The sequence below is a fragment of the Passer domesticus genome, chromosome 4 (assembly GCF_036417665.1).
Source record: "Passer domesticus isolate bPasDom1 chromosome 4, bPasDom1.hap1, whole genome shotgun sequence".
Lineage (NCBI taxonomy): Eukaryota > Metazoa > Chordata > Aves > Passeriformes > Passeridae > Passer > Passer domesticus.
This window is the reverse complement of record NC_087477.1, coordinates 37,731,797-37,751,836: the sequence shown is the minus strand read 5'-3', so window position 1 is coordinate 37,751,836 and position 20,040 is coordinate 37,731,797. Positions and strand designations below refer to the sequence as shown.

The window sequence follows — 20,040 nt, the reverse complement described above, 5'->3', positions numbered from 1 at the left end:
TATGGGGCAAATAGGCTTTACCTACACTTTCAGGTGGGTAATGTTGTTCCATGGCTGTTGGCCTCCATCAGGCATCATATTTTGCTTGGCATTTGGGCAAAAATGACAGTGAGGCATGCAGCAACTGTGCTAATTTAGAAATTGTAACCAGCTAGCATTTCAGGGTGAGCTTGAGTAGCTGTCAGCAGAGGAATTTAGTAGACCAGTGGTCGCTGTTGATGACTGTAGTGTTTTGTATTCTGTTAGGGCCTCCCAGGGTGTAGAACAAGAACCCTTCCTATGTGCAGTTCAAGAATCAAACCAAATAAAGAGAAAATTGAGTAACTTTGAATCCGTCGTTCAGAACAGCTTTCGATAGGGAAAAAAATAAAACAGATCCAGGGGATATTTGTGGCTATATTTATAGCAGAGTGACAGGAAAGGAAGAGAACTCTTTTTGTGGGAAGGATAGCTCTTTTTATGCCTTTTTAGAAGCTCATTGTGTGCCAGCATTAGCTTTCATGGATGCCAGAGGGTGCAATGCCTTCTAAAGCCTCCCACACATGCAAAAACTATGGACCTATTGTAGTGTCTTGCTGGGTTCCATTTGGCATTCCCATGTTTCTGGCTCTCTCCAAAGATACGTGTTACTCGTGGGTAGATGATCCAGGTCCAAACTGGCATTGCATGTGTCTGACTGCTGGGTCTAAGATGATGACCACTTTGGGCAAAGGAAGGAAAGCTTTGTCCTACTCGGGAACAAGCTGGAAGAACTAAGCTGCAGATGGAAGAATGGGATGGACCCTTTTCTCATGTGTTGTTCATGTTGTAGGCAGAAAACTGCAGTAGTGACAGCTAATCTTGAATTTGCCTGTGTGGTGTTGGGAAGCTTTGGGAATGCTGGGGCTGGACTGTGAAGTGCTGAATGTAAATGGTTCTGTGTACAGCTACACAAATCTTTCCAAAGTAATTTCGTCTCAAGGAGAAAGAAAATCTCTCATGACAAACCACTGAATTTCTGAATAAACACCTTTCTTAATTAATTCTCAGTTCCCCTTCATGTTGAAGATTAAATAAATCAAAATTAATATGAGTTTAAAACATTAAATTGCAAACATGCTAATTTAGAGGTAACTGAAAATTACTGTGCTGTAATTCTAAAGACTGATGAGTAAAAATGAAGTAGTTTAAAAATTTTATGTTTTTCCATTTTTTCAATAAATGTCATTTATTGCTTGCTATTCAGATTTATCTTCTTATGTAGATTTCTTGTTTGTGCTTGTTTCCATTACATGGGTGTTGTAGTTTTATCTAGAGGAGAAATGGATCATGTGCACAGCAGGGCTAATGAGTCACAGATGTAAAGATTCTGACACATTACTCTCTAATAACTTCTTTAATTTATATTCCATAATAAGATAAATGAATACTTGATACATCTGTTTCCTAAATGATGTATCATTCCAGTCCTATCAGTGTCTCAGGAGTGAGTCCCTTTATATGTTGTGAGTTCTAGCCTTTTTTGGTTTTGTTTTCTGTTTATTTGTTTCTAAAGAGGAGATTTCAGGTCACTGAGCAATGCAGTTACCCACCCTGTGGTTCATCCCAGTGAAATGGAAAAGCTGCATTTAGCCACTGGCTTTACAGAATCACCTTACGGGGTCTCAGCTTCATCTCACAGGTGTAGAGCAGGAATAAAAATGCTAAATGTAACTCCAAGATGCTATTGAAGAACATGTATGCATCAAAAAGTAACTCTGCCTTTTTTGTAAAGACTGGTGCAGTCTTTGTGATCCACAGGCTCTCTGGTGTGATGAACAGAGCAAGTATTTGCCACATTAAAAGAATCTGCTGCAGCTGAGAGACCTGGCAGGCTGCCCTGGCCTGTTGGTGCTCCCCAGCAGGCCAGCTGGGCTGCAAAGAGCTCATGTGCTCCAGCAACATGGGCTGCACCAGCAGAGCCTTCACACAGGACTCCTCAGAAGGGCCCTTGCCTGGCAGCGAGAGCCGGGCACAGCCTTCCCTTTAGGAGGTGCTAAGCTGGCGTGGTGCAGCTGTTTGCTCCAGGAGGAGCCACCAGAGGGGCTGTGCTGCCAACTCTACCTCATAAAGGTGGTCTGTGACCATACAGAAGGCTTAGAGCTCCCTGGATGTATTTTATTGAATGTTCCTCAGCCTAATGTCTCTCTGCCATTGAACAAGCCTCTCCTTCTAACAGTGTGTGCTATGCTAAAGGCAAGGAGAGGACTTAGGCATTTCCTTCTCTTTAGGAATTCACTGCTCAACTGCATAAGGTTTTGGCTTTATCAGACGGTTTAATTCACAACTCACAAGGCAGCTCAAGAAAGGTGTTGAACTGAGAGCAAAATTCACCTCCTTACAGTGTGACAGCAGGCCACAATCACCACACTCTTCCCTTTTTGTGCCAGTACAGTACAAGTTCTGCAAATCTTGGTAGAGTAGAATATGAGAAACCATATGTGGCATATAGCAGCTGAGGGGGTAAAAATGGATGTGAAAATACTGCTGTGTATGTCTTGAAAAGTTTGACCATAGCCATTATGGACGACCCAAGATCTAGCAGTAGATTTATGTTCAGTGTTCATAGTTGTGTATGTGCTACCAATTTATGTGCTGAATGTCATATGTTAAACAGAATGTGAGGAGAAGGACATTAATTATGTATAGCTCTTCAGAGTATACTATCATTGCTGTCAGCTTCTGCAGCAATCCAGAGTCAAGACTTTCCACATAGATCTCAAAGTGCTGAAGTAAATTTCAATTGAAAACGGGTCAACCATCTGCTGGCTGATAGTCTTAACAATTTTCAAATGATCATAACAATTTATTGTAATTTTAAAGAAAGACACCTTCATGGGATTGCTCCTTCTAAAATCTCTCAATGTTCTCGTTGTGAAGTATCAGCTTGCATCTGCAGTGCAGTGCAGACCTCACTCTGTTTCCCATACGACAGAGAGGCCGTTCCCTGTCTGTCAGCAGTGTGAGGTGTACTAAACGTGGTGTTTATTCTGTTTGTCTGTTAGTAAATTGTCTCTGTGATGTTTGTGCCGTGCTGTTCTCGTACCATGTTGTGCTGTGTCCCTAGGGTCTGCCAGGCTTCCCCACAGTTGCTGCTCTGCACAGTAATCAGATCCTCACCGTCAAGGTTTGTGGTTGACATGTACCTGTTCAGTCAGGTCTCTCTGTATCAGCATAAAAGTGCACATGAAAAAGTGTTTTTAGCATGAAATACCAGTGAATTCTTGTGATGGATCTAAGCCAGCCCTCACTGCCTTTGCATTGATCTAAGTACTTCTAATGCAGAGCGTGGAATCAAATCTATGACTGTGTACCCCTGGAAATGCATACATTCCCCATGGTCTTGGTCAGTATTTTATTTTCAGATGAGTTTTTTCTGTTGTTCTGCTTCCCTGAGGCATACATGAGTGTGGAAAATGTCAGTGAACTCTTTACTGGTTACACGTAGAGTCAGATATTTGTGTTAGATATCAGAGGTTTAATCTGTACATCCAGATTTTTTCAAAGTGGATTTGCAAATTAAGCAGGAAGCAATCTGGTCAAGCTGGAGCTTCAGACCTTGTAAAAATAACACCATTCTTCATGGCACACTATGCTGGTTAGAAAATCTGACTGAAAGTTGAACTGGTGCTTTGTCTCTAGAAGCTTTGTTGAAAGAACAATATATAAAAATACTGATTTTTAGAGCCTGGGTAATGAAACAACTAATACACATGCAGAGTTCTTATGCAAAATCTGGAGAGAAAACAGTTATGCATTTAAATCACTGTATATGATTTAAATCATAACAGTATGTCCTGTACTTTATTTTTCCAAAATAAAATGCACAGTTTCTTTCAGGCAGAAGCACCAGTTCATATTATAATAGCTGTTACAAATCTAATGAATATGTCTTTATTTCTTTCTCGGGCCTTCTGATGTCTATTCTTCAATTCTCTCATCTCTGACCTTCAACCTTTGACCTCACCTGCCTGATCAGATGGTGTTTCCTAAAATCAATCATGGGTTTCTCTCTGCTGATCAGCAGCTCATTAAACGCCGCCTCATTAAGGTAGTGCTTCATCTCGCTGGAGTCTGGTTCTTCTTTACATTCAGTTTACTCTTTGCTGTACCTTTTTGTCAGATGCCTTCTTATAGCAGGTTGTTCACTTGAAAATACTTTGAAATGAAGCAACTGTTAATGGTATTACCAGTTAAAATACCGTGGGTGGCTTTGCTAATGAGCCATGTTTGAGATGCCAGAACTTTTTTCCAGTGGTTTGCAGTGATGTGCTGGAAATAACTAAAGCACCATTTTGGAGTGTTTTTTCTTTTTTATAGGGGAAGGCAATATGTTTTGGCAACTCTCTTGAAAATTGACTTTAACAAATTAATAGGTAAAAATGAAGAGAGTTAGCTAATTGTCACTATAAAACAGCCTCCCAAAACAGATGGAAAATTATGTACAACTCCATCAAGAAGGAGTTATTTTCCATGCTCAGGTTTGAAATCTATCCGTGTATTATTCATGGGCTTGGAAAATTGCTGTGCAAATCTGTATATTCTCAGATGCGACTTTTCTTCTTTGCCTCAGCTTTGTTATGATTATGCAAATCATGAAGCAAACAGATGCTTATCAAGAACAGTCACTTGCTCTGGAGAACTAGATGAATAAAATATTTCAAGACCGCCCCAAATTTTGTCATATGTGCTTGGTAAAACAAGCAGTTTAGAATCTGAACCTTCTGCTCCGTGGCTGATTGCATTGGACCTATACAAACTGTTGGTCTTCAAGGCAAAGTGCTGTTTCTGCCATAAGCAGTGAAGAAGCCACTGCCCACTTCATGGCAGCTTCTTCCAGCCTGTCTTGCACTCTTTATGGGTGAATTGATGTGTTTTTATGTGGTTGATGCCTCCAAAGCCAATTTGTGACAAGTTTTTGTTGGTTTAGGGGGACCAAGGACAAGCTGGACCCCCTGGACCTCCAGGGCCACCAGGACCCAGAGGTCCCCCAGGAGATACCGGCAAAGATGGTCCTCGTGGGATGCCTGGCTTAACGGTGAGTTACTCTGTTGCTGCTTTGGTGTGCACATTTCTCTCAAGTGTGTGCCAGCAGAGTGTCAAAGACATTTTCTGAGGTCAGACTGGCAAGTAAGACATATGGAAGCTGAACCACAGGCAGGTCTCAAGGTGTAGCTGAAGTCCCCCACACACAGAACAAGTGTATAGCAGGGCCAGAAGTAACACCAAGGTTCCTTGCATCCCACGCCTGGCACTTTCCCTACACTTTCTAAGGTTTCTCAGTGATGTTTAATAGCTGTGTGAGGAGAGTCTGCCCCTTTCCACGAGTAGTAAATGTTTCTATTCAAACTTCAAGATAAAACTGAATTTGAGACCTCATAGCATGGATGTGCTTGACTTCTCACTTCTTAATGGTTGAACCTCAAAAGCCATGGAATAAAGTAATAAACTGCTAAAGCTGCCCAGGGTATGATGAAGTTTGGAGTTAGATTCTGCCATCTTTAAACAAGAAGAACAGTACCACTTTCTTTGAGTCAGCCCCCATACTTCATAAGGATAAGCAGCAGAATCCAGTACATTGTGTATTGTTTGTTTTAGGCACAGGATGAATCCCACACTTTTTAAACAGATGCCTAAACACATGACTTTTTAGAAAAGTATATGTTTGATTTTAGTTTCATATTTTGTGCCCTTCTTAATTTTTATTCCTTTGAAAGAAGTATCTCTGTTTTCACCATGAATGGCACTGTGTTATCAGTGCGGAAAAGAAATCACAGGCAGGAGAGAGACATGAAAAATGAAATAGTACATGTACAGATGCACACACACATTCACATCCTTGAAAAGTGAAGATTGTGGCCAAGAAGGCACATGGGGAACCAGCAAGGTGAGGACCAGCACTGGAAACAGAAACTTGAAGAAAAAGCATCACTTGTTACATGAGGCCAGGACAGCATAAATTTTTCCTACAGGGCCTTTTTAGCTAAAACTGTGAAAGAAAATATCTACACTCCTGTTCTAACCCTATTTAGGTATTAACCTAAATGTAATACAGCATAGTAATAGTAAGATGCTGCTAAAACTTCCTGTGAAAATCCAGCAAAGCTGGCTGGTTGAGACATCTAGGACTCTAGAGCTGCTGTTGCTGTTGTTGTTTTGGCTTGGCTTTTTTAGCACTCTTGCCCTCATAAGTTCTAGCTCAGGGTTATGAAATGACATTAGAAGTCTGTAGTTCTCATGATGCTTTACTTTGGCAAACTTCTCATTTCTTGTTGATCGTGTGGCACATCAGGCTCTGGGCCTCTTCTGGATCTCCTTTGTGTTCTTTTATTGTGGTTAAATGGATTGTGGTCAGCAGAGTTGGTGCTGGTTTGATCTAGTAAGGGCAAGACTGAAACCAGAATCCATTTCTGACTGCAGTGATAGTGTTTTAATATTTCACATACATAAGATGGGGCTGGCAGAAGCAGCTGGCCTTGCTAGTTACAGTGTGGCTGTGTGTTGCTTTGTGCTTTTTAGCAAAGTGTTTCTCGTAATAGGAAAGTCATGCATTTTATGCAATGAGGTCATTCCATTTATAATAGTTCTGTAGTGATTTTGTCTTTAGATGGCAAGAGAGAGTTTCTTTTTATAGTTTTTAAGCTGTGGCTATCTTAAGCCCCATAACATTATGGATAATCAGTTCATAATACTGCTTTAGAATCAGATACAAACAAGCACTCAGGTAAAAACCATCCAGTTTACTCCCCCTTGCTACTGTTCTGTACTCTCAGGTTAAAGTTCCTGATCCTCAGAAGGCTTGTTCCTCATGGCTGTGTGAAACACAGTCAAATAGGAGAGCTGTAAGGGAGAACTTAGCTGAGAGGGAAGGACAGCTTTGTCTTTGAGGTAAAGACTTGTGTGGACCTTGTGAGCTGCACACAGCAGCTGCACTGTGCTATGAGCTGGAGCATTGCAGCATCACACAGCTGTAGGAGGGTGTCCACAGAGTGGCCAATGGCCATTAGGCAGACATTGCCTCTTCTGCAGGGTCAGACAAAGCAGGGCTTCTCTTCTAGCCTGTCCTTCTCAAGCAAGAAGGTTTACAGTTGCCACAGCTGTAAGATGGTGTTTTGGGGCAGTGGCTGGCCAGAAATGTGTGTGCCTCCATGGCTTCTTGCTCCCAGCTGTCCTTGGTGTGCTTGCAGATGCTGCATGTTTGCTTCTGAATGTAGTGCACACATAACCAGGGAAGCAGCTCTGCTTCTTTTCAGTTGCCAGGAACAACGACATCAGAACAGCTCTCATCAATTTTATGACAGGCTTTCTTTTATGACAAAACTGCTACAGAAGACCCTGCAGCTGTGCTGATACAATAGTGCATGGATAGTGCATGGACTGACCTGTGCACAGTAGGGTTTTCAAGGGAGTGATGTATAAAGCAGACCACTAAAATGATAGGAGCTCTGGATTTTTTTGGATGGGTATTTTTAGCCCGTATTGTATGACTGATATGTTTTACTGTATATGTGTTCATATGGGAAGAAAGGGGAGAAGATAAATTCTGACTGTATGTAGAGTTGTGCACACAGAAAGAGAATATATTAGGGAAATAATGGGTTACCATTTTGAAAGCCAGTCCAGGTATATAACAGCTGAGTAATTATTTCATGGCTTCAAAATACCAATATTCATGGTTTTATGGAATGTGGTAATTGACAAAAGTAAGTTCTGCCTGCTGACTGAGGTGATGATACAGACCAGTAATCTTGGAATGTATAAACTGTGGGGTACAGCACAAATGTGAAAATAGCCTTTCTCTGTGTCCTTTAGCACAGTGGAATAGAATATTATGTTTGGAATCAATGGACAGAGTCAGAACACCAATACTTAACTGTTGCCTTGAGAACTATACCATTACATGATTGTGAAGTAGTACTTAAGATATCTGTGATGAACTACCATGTTAAAAAACAAAAAATTATTATGTTTAATGTGCAGTTAGCTGCCATACCTGTTTAAGAATATTTTTTAAGATAATTTGTTTCTAGATAGAAAACTGGATTGAAGATATGTTGCTGAAATTATTCACTCCTTTTTTTTTATTTAAAGGGTGAGCCAGGAAAACCAGGAGAACAAGGATTGACGGTAAGTATCCTTCCCATTTTCTAAGAAGGTGTAACATGACATATACCTTTTAAAATGAGAAATTTCAAAAAGCTTTATGGCTGTGTATTTTCCTGACCTTCCTTTGTCACAGCGTATTTGAGGCCTTATTTGTGAAGAAAACAAAAGAAAACATCCTCTGTTTAAATACAGTCATCTGTCCCATAAGGCAAACTTCTTTAAGCTTGGAGAACAGAAAGAAATAAAACAGCTAAGGGCACAGTAAAACAAAAAAAGAATCCAGCCAGGGGTTCCCAATTCCTGGTCCCCTCTTCACAATGGCTCTGAAGCTGAGCTGTTTCTACCTTGAGACAATTGAGCAGCACAGGAACCATCTGCATGTTTTACAGGCCAAAATTCAGGCTGTCTCTGTGTCAAGGGCTCTGGACCTTTGCCTGACAGAGCAGTGAAGAGACAGCAGTTCTTCTGTTCTGAGGTTTCAGTTTTTTTCTTCTCTGTGTGTCAAACACTTCCGATTCATTTGGAATTAAATTGAAGCTCCACTGGTTGTAAATCAGCTTTAGCTACAGGTTAAGGCATCATAAGTTTCTGCCTGTTACATATTTCCAGAACAGTGGAACATGCAGTGCTTCTTCTCCCTTAAGATCTCTCTAATGTTCTCTAAACACGCTCATTTTTATTTTTATGAGAGATGACAGATTGTAGCTCAGGGCATGTGGTTTTGATTCCTGAGTGCTTTTGAGGAGAAAGATTATCTGTAATAATCAGCTCAACAATCAGTGCAGATATGATTGCTATCTGAATTTGGGAAGATTTAAACAGGTGAGATGGTATCTTACCTTGACAAATTGCAAAATATTTTCAATTGACAATATCCAATATCTTTTGAAAGAAAAAAATGAAGATTCGGAGACTTGGAATAGTCTGCTGCAATCAGGTAGTTGAAGTCCTGTGCTTTTTCATTTTGCAGTAGAGGCTTATCAATTTTAAAATCAAAGCCTCCCAAAGGTACTACCTCGTGGTTTAGCATGCTGCTGGGCTCTTTTTTACTCTGTTGTTTTGGTTTCTGAGTGCCTGTGAAGAATAGATGCAATAGCTAGGAAGGGAGCTTTTTTGGTTTGTTTTCTTGTATTTGGAATATTCTCCAGTTTGACCTCTGGACAGAACTCAGGTTCTGAAAAAGTGTCTTTGTATTCAAGACCAGATCTGCAGAGTCACAGGATCCTTGAGGGCATTTAATCCATCACCTTTTAGTCCCCATGTTCAGAGCATTCCCACTGCTCTAATGTAACCATCTGTGTGTAAGAACTGAAAAAATACTACTACTATGTTTCTCTAAATGCAGATATGTTTAGATAGGAAGAAAAGGTGTTTAAAAATCAAATCAGCAAGCTTGAGTGGGGGAAATATCCCAGATTACATGAATTTCCAGCTCCAAATGTCTGCTTCAAAAGTTAGTCTGACGGTTTAAATGTTAGGTTATGTATAGATCAAGTAAAGAGCACCAGAGTGTCAGGGAGGTAATTAGTTTCTTTTTATTCTTCTTGGTGCTTCTGACATACTCTTTATGCCAGTACAGATTTGCAGACTTTTCTTTCCTGTGGAAAATGTTACAATTATTCAGGGACTGTTCAGCTGTTTCTGACAACTTCCGTCATGCATTTCATGTATTTCCATACTGGAAATTCAGATGCTGCTCCAAGAATAGCTGATTTCCCAACAGGTATGTTATAAGATTGTATTGCTAGGAAAAATAGTGTATTATGTGGTGAGGAGCACAGGCCTTCTCCTGCCTGAGTTTCTTTTTGTGCGTTTTTCACCAAAGTAAAGGAAAATGGAGGTCTCTGCCCAGAGGGGCTTCTGTGTTATTTCTGCAGGAATTCTTCTGTAAGGACTTGCGCTTGTTTCACACCAAAAGTCTCCAGTCTGAGTTAGCTTCCTGTTTTTCTTCTTGATGAAATTGAAACTTGGAATTCTGTGAGTTCCAAAAAGTTATACCAGTCCTGGTCTCCCAAAATTCTATATGTTGGAGTATGCTGTGGTTTCCTACTTGCTCACCTGCCCAAGGCCCTTTCCATTAAGAAGCAAGCACTGTGGCATATATTCTGATTCTTCCTCCAAGATAGAGGTGGAATGCTGCCAAGAAGATCCCTAAATGCTGGAAGAGAATCCATAGGTTGGGTGACATGCTGAAGGTTGTGGCAGATGAAGGCTATTTATGGCCTATAGGGTCACACTTTCTGAGGCTTTAAATCCCATGGTGCTGTTCAAGTTAAGGAGAGCAGCAAGCCTGATCTCTGGATTATAGTAATGGGGACAGAACATTTTTCTCTTTCAAAAGCATTTTTTACACCTGTATTTGGTAGCATGCCTTGGTATTTCTAGATGAATGTACATGTTGATAAAGCTGGCAATTTTAGTATGAACCTGTGAACCAGCAATGGCATAGCTTGAAATTACTTAGTTTTCTATTTTCTCACAAAAGAAGAATAAATTTCTTGAAGAATACAAGATATGGTAACAGAAATAGGTAGCAGTGTTTTCCAGCTTGTTCCTCAGGATGTACCACGAGCCTGTGACACACCACTGAGTAATGAGTGACCTGCTGTATGAGTCAATACTTACAGGTAACCAGGGCAACCAGGAAGCCTCGGCTGAAATGCAAAGAGCAGATTTATTTCATCATCTCACTGACAACACCGGGCAGCAGAGACACACAGAGACCCAGCTCTGTTAGGCTCAGCTCATCCTCGTGAAGAGAGACACGCAGAGGTACAGGCTCTGTTAGGCTCAGCTCATCCTAGTGCACAGCAGGGGTGGGGTGGACCTGCTGCTGGCCCCAACATGTCAAAGGTTTCCTGCAGGAGCAGTTTATCACAAGGCTGTGCTTCTATGCTCACTCCTCCTGGCAGAAAGAAGGCTGAAGCATGTCTCTGACAGTGTGTTGTCTCCACACAGGAATTCTGCTCCTCAAAACAGGCAGAGGATGAACAACAGCAGACATAATAACTGGAGTTTCCCCACACCAAAATTCTTAGTGTTCCCAGCTGCAAGGTCACTCAGAGTGAATTTATTTCCTCCTTAACAAATCTTGTGGGTTTAACCCTTTCCTCCCAACACCTGCAACAATGTGTACCTTGATTTACAGAATGTTGAAATTATTTTAATGCATTTGCAATTCTGGGAATGTTCATGTTCTCCTTTCAATGAAACAGGAAATCCAGTGACTAGTGAAAAGATGGCAATTTGCTGCAACCAAGAATCTGTGCCACGTTTTTCTTCATATTTAATGAAGTTCTGTGTTAGTAAATAAAAAAGAAAATAATGTTTCAGGGTGATGTTTTGAGAGAGGGCAGTAGTAACTTTTCTTCCTCTCAGGCAGAAGACTTTTGCTTGGACCATATACAGAGAATGACAGTGTTTGAACTCTCTGACATGAATTCTGCTTTGGCTCAAGAGAGTTAATCTTCAAGACAAAAAATAGCCTTTCTTTTTCCCTATTTCTGTCATAAAAAAATCTGTGGGTTATGGCATGGTGTTGGGGCAATTCAGGATGTGGGAGATCCAGTTGTTTCTTACAGGAGTCTCTGTTAAAAATCATTCCAGGTTGTTCTAGTCCCAGCATGCTTCTTTTGCTGGTGTGTTCTTGCAGTTGAGAAGTTTGGGAGAACTCTTTGCAAGGGTTTTTTAACTCTGTAGGTTGCTGTGTCAGGAAGAATATGTTTGCTCTTTGAGCCAAGAAATTTCAGTTTCTTTTTAGGTGAGATGGAGGTTTAGCTGATAAAGATGTGATTGCATGCCTCTTTAATGCTTGGAGAGAATGAAAGAATGACTTGTAGTTGAAATTCGTGTCTGGTTTCCATGACATTGGAAAGCACTGCAGATGTACTTTCTTCAGGAGTTGAAGGTATCATTGCTCTGTGCAGAAAGGATTTAAGAGAATTCAGGGAGAGGCCAAGCAGTGGGGTGACCAAAGGGATTAAGTTTTGAAATATTATGTGGAACTAGAAAAATGTGTGCTACTCAAGAGAGAAGGGCAGTAGTTTCCATAGCTTTTCAACCTTTTCACTTAAAGTTGTGTGCTGTCTCTCATAATTCATCTGGCTTTCCCTGCCATTTGTCTGCAAGTCTTGGTGATAAGGACTCTTAAGTGCCATGCAAGAGTTTTTCCAGTTATTTTCTAATTTTCAGAGTGAATGATAGATGGATTTGTGATTCCATTCTAACCAAGAGTTAGGATTTCTGGTTGCAGACTATTAATGAGAAATTAGAGTCCGTGATGGAAAATATTAAAGGCTGACACTGGTAGATGGACATATTGAGATTCATAAACTGCAGTGGGATAGAATGTGTGCATGGGATGGTTTTGTTCCTAATTTCCATTTAGGAGATCTTTTTTGTGCTTTTATGTGTAAAGTATTTTAAACTAGTTCCTATTAATAAAAATCTGGAATATTAAAATATGCAATGTTTTCAGCTCCTTTTTTCAGAAGTAAATTTAAATATGTTTAGTGTACAAACACATTTGTCAGTGAAAGAAAATCTCAGTGTATTATTTTCTTCCCCAAAATGGGCCTTAAAGGCATATAAGTAATTTTGCATATGTTTTACATGAACAGAATACTCCAGAATAACCAGAGAACTCAGGTAAAGGTGCCTCTTTGCAAAAGAAATTTATACTATGATTATTAACCCAAATGCAAAATCCCTCTGCTTTAAGATACATTGTTTTCCAAACTAGTACTTTTGTGCTTATGCAGACCTGCTGGGCATCTGTTCAAGAAAGTAAAGCATAATGTTATTGCTTTCACTGGTTGTTCAGAAAAAGGAGGATGTTCTTCCAAAGGATATAGCCATATTTGTGAAGTACAGTGGAAAAGTGTAACCTTGCAGTTAAGTGTGTAGAATGTCACATCTTTAAAATGAATTAATACTATTTTTCATCTTAGGTTAGAATGAACTCTCAGGGACCAGGCAGAATTGTCTGGGAAGTTCTGCTGGTTTCAATCCAGCCTTTCAGGCTAATGGTCAAGGCCAGATTCTCAGCTGCTGGGAATCTTCATAGCTCCTCTGGGAAGCTACTAATTGTGATTTTGTTTTCAATGGCCTCAGTTCTGTAGGCGCCTTCTTTGTTTTATTCTGGTAGCATGTTCATAGTAAATTTTATAAGGTGTTGTTCTTAAGCTGTTTAGCTGCAAAGGCTTATGAGAACTAGCAGATGAAATGGAAATTCTCAGCCTGTGCCTTTCACAGCAACTATTCTTTTTTTTCACTAGTACAGTTGCACTGGGCTTAACTTGCTGGAGATAGTCAGACTTGCAGGAAAATAGTCAGGCATTTTGTAACCTCTGCACCTTGGTGATGGCTGCCACAACAATGACTAGAACAATTAAGATTACAAGCTCTTCTTGAGCACTAATTAGCTGCAGCACTTTCCATCAATTAAGGTAGATAGTGTGGGAGGGGGTCACTCCTTTTTGCAAAGTTATAAGAGATTTTTCATCATAGCTAATGTCTTTTCTTAACTGATCATTCTTATATCTAGGTGGTGCATCAATATTACAGCACTGAACATTTCAATACTAGCATTCTAGAAACTGTAATCTTTATGAAACACTCCTCAACCATGCAGGTACATATTTTCAGAGTTCTACACAAAGGAAATGGGATCCAGACACAGGCTCCACTGAAATGCAGATTAATGCTTTGTATGAAACATGTGCTTTGTCTTCATGTGTGTTTGCTGGTTCAGGTTTCCATTTTCAGCTCTTTATGCCATTAGACTGGTAAGAAATTGGTTTGTGGGGAAAAAGGAAGGGATCATCCCCCTCTATTTCTCCCTGGTGAGGCCACACCCAGAGTGCTGTGTCTGGTTCTGGGCACTCACTACAGGATAGGCATTGAGGCACTGTAGAGTGTTCAGAGAAGGGCAGTGGAGCTGCTGAAGGGTCTGGAGCACAGGTGCTGTGAGGAGCAGCTGAAGGATGCTTTTCCTGGCGAAAAGGAGGCTCATTGGGGGACCTTTTTGTTGTCTGCAGCTACCTGAAAAGGAGGCTGCAGCCAGGCAGGGTTTGATCTCTTCTCTCAAGTAACAAGTGATAGGACAAGAGGAAAGTGCCTCAAGTTGCATTAGTGGAGGTTTAGATTGGCTATTATGAAAAATTTCTTCATGGAAAGAGTTGTCAAGCACTGGACCAGGCTGCCCAGGGAAGTGGTTGAATCACCATCCCTGAAGTTATTCAGGATGTGCATAGATGTGGCAGTCAGGGACATGGCTTTGTGGTGGACTTGGCAGTGTTGGGTTAACAGTTGGGCTCAATGGTCTCAAACATACTTTCCAATTGAAACAATTCCATGATTCTGTTCTAAGTTTAATGATTCTTACAGGCAGCACAGGGAAAATCTCTGTTCTCAGGAGCAGTCCTGGAACTTCTTTTGTTTCACAGAAATACAGACACAATACTTCCCAGAGGTTTTCTGGTTACAAAGAGCTTTTACTTTCATAGAAGGTATGGAAATAAAAAAAAATTCTTATGGTTGTTTTGTTGCTCTTCAGTTGTTTTTTTTGGTTTTTTTTGGTTTCTGCAAGGATTTGGAATAAGAGAGTTTTTGTATGACATTGTATTGCACCATTGTGACCTATTTTGCTATATAACTTACTCAGTGTACAAAAGCATTCATGTTTTCATTATGGTTTTGTTAGGCATTTTCATTTGGTGTTTGTGCTCATTGTCCATGAACTCTAACACCTTGTAAAACAAATCATTATTCCTGCCCCAGACCTGCAAACTGAAAATGCCCCAGCTTTTTAATTCATACATTTCTTCAAACATTAAGCAACGGAGTCCCTAGAAATTGAATACAAAATGTTGCTAATGTATCACACCCTGAATTACTCTCTCTGTCTTTGAAACTGCAGCTTTAACCTTTACAGGACAGAATTTTCTTATTTTCCAGCTTGCTAAAACAAAGGGAATAGATGAAGCATAAAAAGAAAATATAATTGTGACATTAGAAAGGAGGTGTAGTAAGAATGCTGGACCCCAAACTTTGTTTTACTATACCTAGGTAAATCTTTTTAGTTTGGTTTGATTTTGGGAAGGTAAGGGTGGGTAGGGGTTTGTTTGCTTGTTTGTAGGGTTTTTTGTTAGTGTTTGGTGTATTTTGTTTTGTGGGGGTTTTTTTTGTTTTAATTTAGTCTGAATAGTTACTTGTTAAGAACCAGCTGAAATGTCCAACTTCATTCAATCATTTCTATAATGCAAAGACTTGACATGCTACAATCTCTGGAGGTTTGGTTTATTTCCAAAAACAGTGATTGGAGAATGGCAGGTCATAATGGAAATGTTTTACCTTTTAAAAAACACAATTGCATAGAAGACTTTTGTACACATTTGTGTTTATCCTTAGTTACCCAGTTTTCCAAGTGTTTAGATATTATCAATAATTCTCCTTCTCCAGAGAAACACAGAAGGCAGTTGAATTTCTTCGGAGCAACACACCTCATTTTTCATCCTCCTACTGTGGAGTTATTTGGATGAAAACCTAATTCAGTGAAGCCCTGCAATAAGTTGTCACAGCTGCCAAGCTAGTTTACTCAATTGGGCATGATGGCAAAAGGCTCTTCTGAAATGCTCGTGGTGGCTGAAAGAGCAAGAACTACATTTTGCTTTCATTATATTTAGTTTTCTTCCTATTCTGGGCAAGTCTTGCAAGCAAAATTTTCAGCCTTCTCAATTGAAGTTCCTCTGTGAATATGTGTCTGTTTGAGGAAAAGTGGCATAATCCTGTAAAATGCTGAGCAGTCACTTCATCTGAACAGTTTTCACAAATTTTCTTTGGAATTCTTGAAACCTAAATGCTCTTTATAAAAAGAGCTTTTTGACATCCATTGCCAGTGGTTTAGGAGTTGATTCTAAGCATCCCTTTGTGGATACCCTGGCAGCTTTCAATGATGTAGGCAAAAGTCAAATATTTGCTATCAACATGATCTGTCGTTGAGCAATGACAGATATCATATGTATGTATGTATATGTGGTTAGAAGGTGAAAGAATTATGTACTTCTGGGATTGTTTTGTTTTCTTGATCAGCCAATGATTTTAAAGGGCTGTGTGTTTCTGCTTTGCCTCCTTCATACACCAGATATGTTGGTGGCAGAGGGGCAGTGTGTTCTGTGTGGTGTAGATGGAGCCGAGGCTTTGGGCTGGAAGGGACTGAGGTGGGGACCTGTGGCAGCAGCTCTGCGCTGCCTGCCAGGACCCAGGGGTGGAATATCTGTCCAGGGGGAAGCTTAGCTGAGCCTGGATTTGCAAAACATCCCTTTGGATGTGCTGGAGCAAACAGCAGGGCTAGGATGTTGCTGCAGCTGTTGTGGAACACAGCAGCTGAAGAAAAACAGAGAAAAACATCAAAACAAAGCATCCTGAGGAATTGGTTGGAAATGCTCACATATTTCCTGCCTTCTGCTTCTGTCTCCAGACCTACATAGAGATTCTGATTTCTGGTCTTGCTGTCTGTTCATCAAGTGGGTATCACAGGATGCTCCCCAGTTCAGTAGAATAATATGGGGAGAAAATCAGCATGTTCATATGGAATTTTCTATATAGATTCTTCTGAAAGCTGTCACTTATTCTTCTGGATATAAGCATCTTTTGTGTTTGGGGTTTGGTTTTGGTTTTGGTTTTTTTTTTGGTTGGTTTTTGTGTTTTTTTGGGTTTTTTTGTTTTGTTTTGGTTTTTTTTGTTTGGTTTGGTGGGGGTTTTTTTGGTTTGGTTTGGTTTTTTTTTTGTTGGTTGGTTTGGTTTTCTGTTTTGGTGTGGTTTTTTTGTTTTACATTTTTAAAATTTTATTGTTTTATATTTTATTCTTTCTACCATATTTTATTTACTTGTTTGTTTCTATCTCTCCAGTGTCATTTTGTACCTTGATCAGAGATTTTAGGTAATTATAGAAAAATAAGCACCGTTCTGCAGTGTTCTACAGGTTTTTTGTTTTGTTTTTTAAAAGAAGTTTTCTGTTAGTAACTTAATTCTGTTCAATGGCTGCTGGCTTATGTGGGGGAGGGACGAGAGCTGTCAGTGAATGAGCTTTAAGTTTCCAATTACTTTGAGCTTCTTTTCCAATGCTAGAGAGCAGTGCTTTAAAGAAAAAATGTTTCTCTTCAGGTATGTTTTACAGTCAGAACATTCTAAGGATAAAAAGGACTTGTTGTCCTATGTAAATTGTGAAATGTGTCGATTTAGGTAAGCTTTTATTTGAAATCGTTTTTTTGAGTCAATACTATACAATTTCTGAAGGCAGCTGTACTATTGAGGACTGTTCATGTCATCAAGTGGATCAGTGGCTGTGAAACACCAGAGCTACTTCCAGTCTGAGTAAAGGCTAATGTACCAGAAATGGAAAACTTCTAATTGTATAAGACATTTTTTTATAAGTATCTACTGTATCTTTTGTCTGAATGATTCATTTTAAAGTCACCAAAAGAGCACGACTATGCCACTATGTAAATATTTTCATATTCAGTAACTCATCTTGAGAAGCTGGAATGATGTCAGGGATGAAGAGGAAATTCTGGGAAAAAATGTTTTCTGCAATGTCTTGAATTATATCCATCCCACAGGCTGACAGCTGCAAGCACCAGGCAGAAAGTCCTCAGCAGAGAGTACATTTAACAGGTTGCTTTGGGGGCTAATATTAGTAAGTGAATTATCATTTTTCCTTCATACAGTAGTATTGTATTAAGGGCTCCCAAATGGTAATTTAATATAGCTGAGGGTCTTTAGAAGGTTTTAATAGCTTCTTAAGTAGCTATAAACTGATATATCCATCCCTTGGACATAAAAATAGCTGGTATGAGCTATGATGGAGATCTTCGGTTGTTCTGTATTCACTGTGGCCTACTGATGGAGGGATTTTTCCCAAGACCTGAAATAACCCTGAAATGTAGCAGGTTACTTTGCAACAAGTCAACAGACAACTGATGCCCAGGATGTAGACATTTGGAGCCTGTTTTGATACCGTTGCTGTAGGGAAAGCATTAGTTTGAACATTAATTTCTTGGCATTTTTAAAATGCTAGACAAACTTGTCTTTCTTACAGAAGAAGAGAAGGATGGTGTCAGGAACTCAAAGAAAGGGAAGAACACTGTTCATGGACTTGTTCTGTTGGTGGTTCCTTATCCAGCAGATCACTCATTCTCAGACACTTCAAAAGGAGGCTTGATTTAAAAAGCAGTTTTGTGAAACACTGTGAGATGGGAACATTTTCTCCATCTGAAAAAGCAGATATTCACTATATTCATTACTCTGATCATCACCATCACCAGTGCTGAGTGCTTAGGTACTTCTTTCTTTTGAAGGCAAGGGAGTAAAAGTAGATTTCCTTTATCAGAATCTGTCTCTGCAGTCTAAATGAGATGATCACAGTACTTTTCTTCTGTTAAAACAATCAGGCAAAGCTTTCAAGAAGCAGCATTGATCTGTGTTTTTGCAAGGTTTGATACCAAACCTTAGACATACCAATCCACATTTAAAACTGCAAGGCTTTCATCCACATCAGTGGATAGATGCAGCATTCCGAATTACCACCAGTGGAGCTTTTCCTTGTTAGCAGTTTAAAGTTGCATCAGAGCAATGTTCCAACAAACAATGTTCCATCTGCTGACCGTGGAGGATTCTGCCTAACTTCACACTAATTTAAGAATAAAATCAGCGTCACATTTTGAGGCAGAAATCCTTTTGTTTTCCTGAATAATTGCAGTTCTGATATCAATCAGTTCTTCTTTTATTCTTTCTCACATTAGAAGGATTTGAATTTCCCAGTTTTTGTGTTGGGTTTTGCACCTCATGGACTATGAATTCACTTTGCTTGCTACACCACCAGTACCCACAGTTTGCACCAGTGCCCATAGCAGGCACCTGGGGGCAAACATGCATGGATGGAGCTGTGGTGGATGTGGCCTGGGTGTTACCAAAACAGACTGCCAAAGTGTCCTAGATATGGCTGGTTGATCTTCTTTCTCTCTGTTTCCCCTCTCCATTGTGGCCACCTGGGTACTTCAGAGACACCAGATGGGAAATGGGTCCTCTTGATATCCACAAGACTTTGACTCCTGTATGACATTAAGGAAAGTTAAGCTTTCCTGAGCTGAGCTATGTCTTCCTGCCTTCTCAGGTCATGGGGACAAAATGGTGCTTCTTTGCTTCCCAAGAGCATTCTTAACAATTTCTGAAGTTAAAGATTTTTCTCTTCACTTGCAAATGATGGCACACATGACAAGTTTGGTATAACACAGTCATGTGTGCTGATACTTAGAAGGTGAGAAGATTTTGAGGTTTATGCTTCTCTCCATCACGAAAATACTTGTTTGCATAAACCTTGTTTTTATGCTGACAAGCTGATATATTACTGTGGACACACAACTGGCTGTTGGCTGCTATAAGAGAGAAAAACCACAGCCATCTTAATGCTGGGAGATTTGTCAGTATCAGGAGAAACAGATGGCTTGGAAGAGAAAATAGTAGAAGGGGGAAAATTTGAGTATTCTGGGTAGTAGTTAGATCAGTTCCAAAAGTGACGAGGAAAGATTCATTGTGCCTTTTGAGCATAAACTCTTACTTTTCTTTGATTTATAAAGCATCAGCTGGTTTCAGTCCAGTATCAGAGTGCTTACACAATAAGACAGTCTTAATTAGTCATTTCAGTTTAAATTGGCTGGAGTTTTGATGTTAATTGAATTGTTTTCCCTTTGCAGGGACCTCAGGGGCCTCCAGGACAAAAGGTATAGTATAAACAACAATGCTGTGAAAGTGATTATTCCTCCCGTGCCAAATTGCAAGCAGAAAAGGTGAATGTAATAAGCTACTGTACACTGCATTGAATCAATTACCTTAGGTTCTGAATTTTGATTTTGGAAA

General features: G+C 39.9%; 1 protein-coding gene across 1 annotated transcript in view; it reads left to right on the top strand.

Moving 5' to 3' along the window:
• Positions 1-20,040, top strand: part of COL25A1 (collagen type XXV alpha 1 chain) — a 297,126-nt gene that overhangs the window by 201,807 nt on the left and 75,279 nt on the right. Inside the window, exons 8-11 of the mRNA XM_064417188.1 lie at positions 3,086-3,145; positions 4,949-5,056; positions 8,110-8,145; positions 19,878-19,904. Coding sequence (XP_064273258.1) covers positions 3,086-3,145; positions 4,949-5,056; positions 8,110-8,145; positions 19,878-19,904 — 231 coding nt within the window. The remainder of the gene's footprint in view (positions 1-3,085; positions 3,146-4,948; positions 5,057-8,109; positions 8,146-19,877; positions 19,905-20,040) is intronic.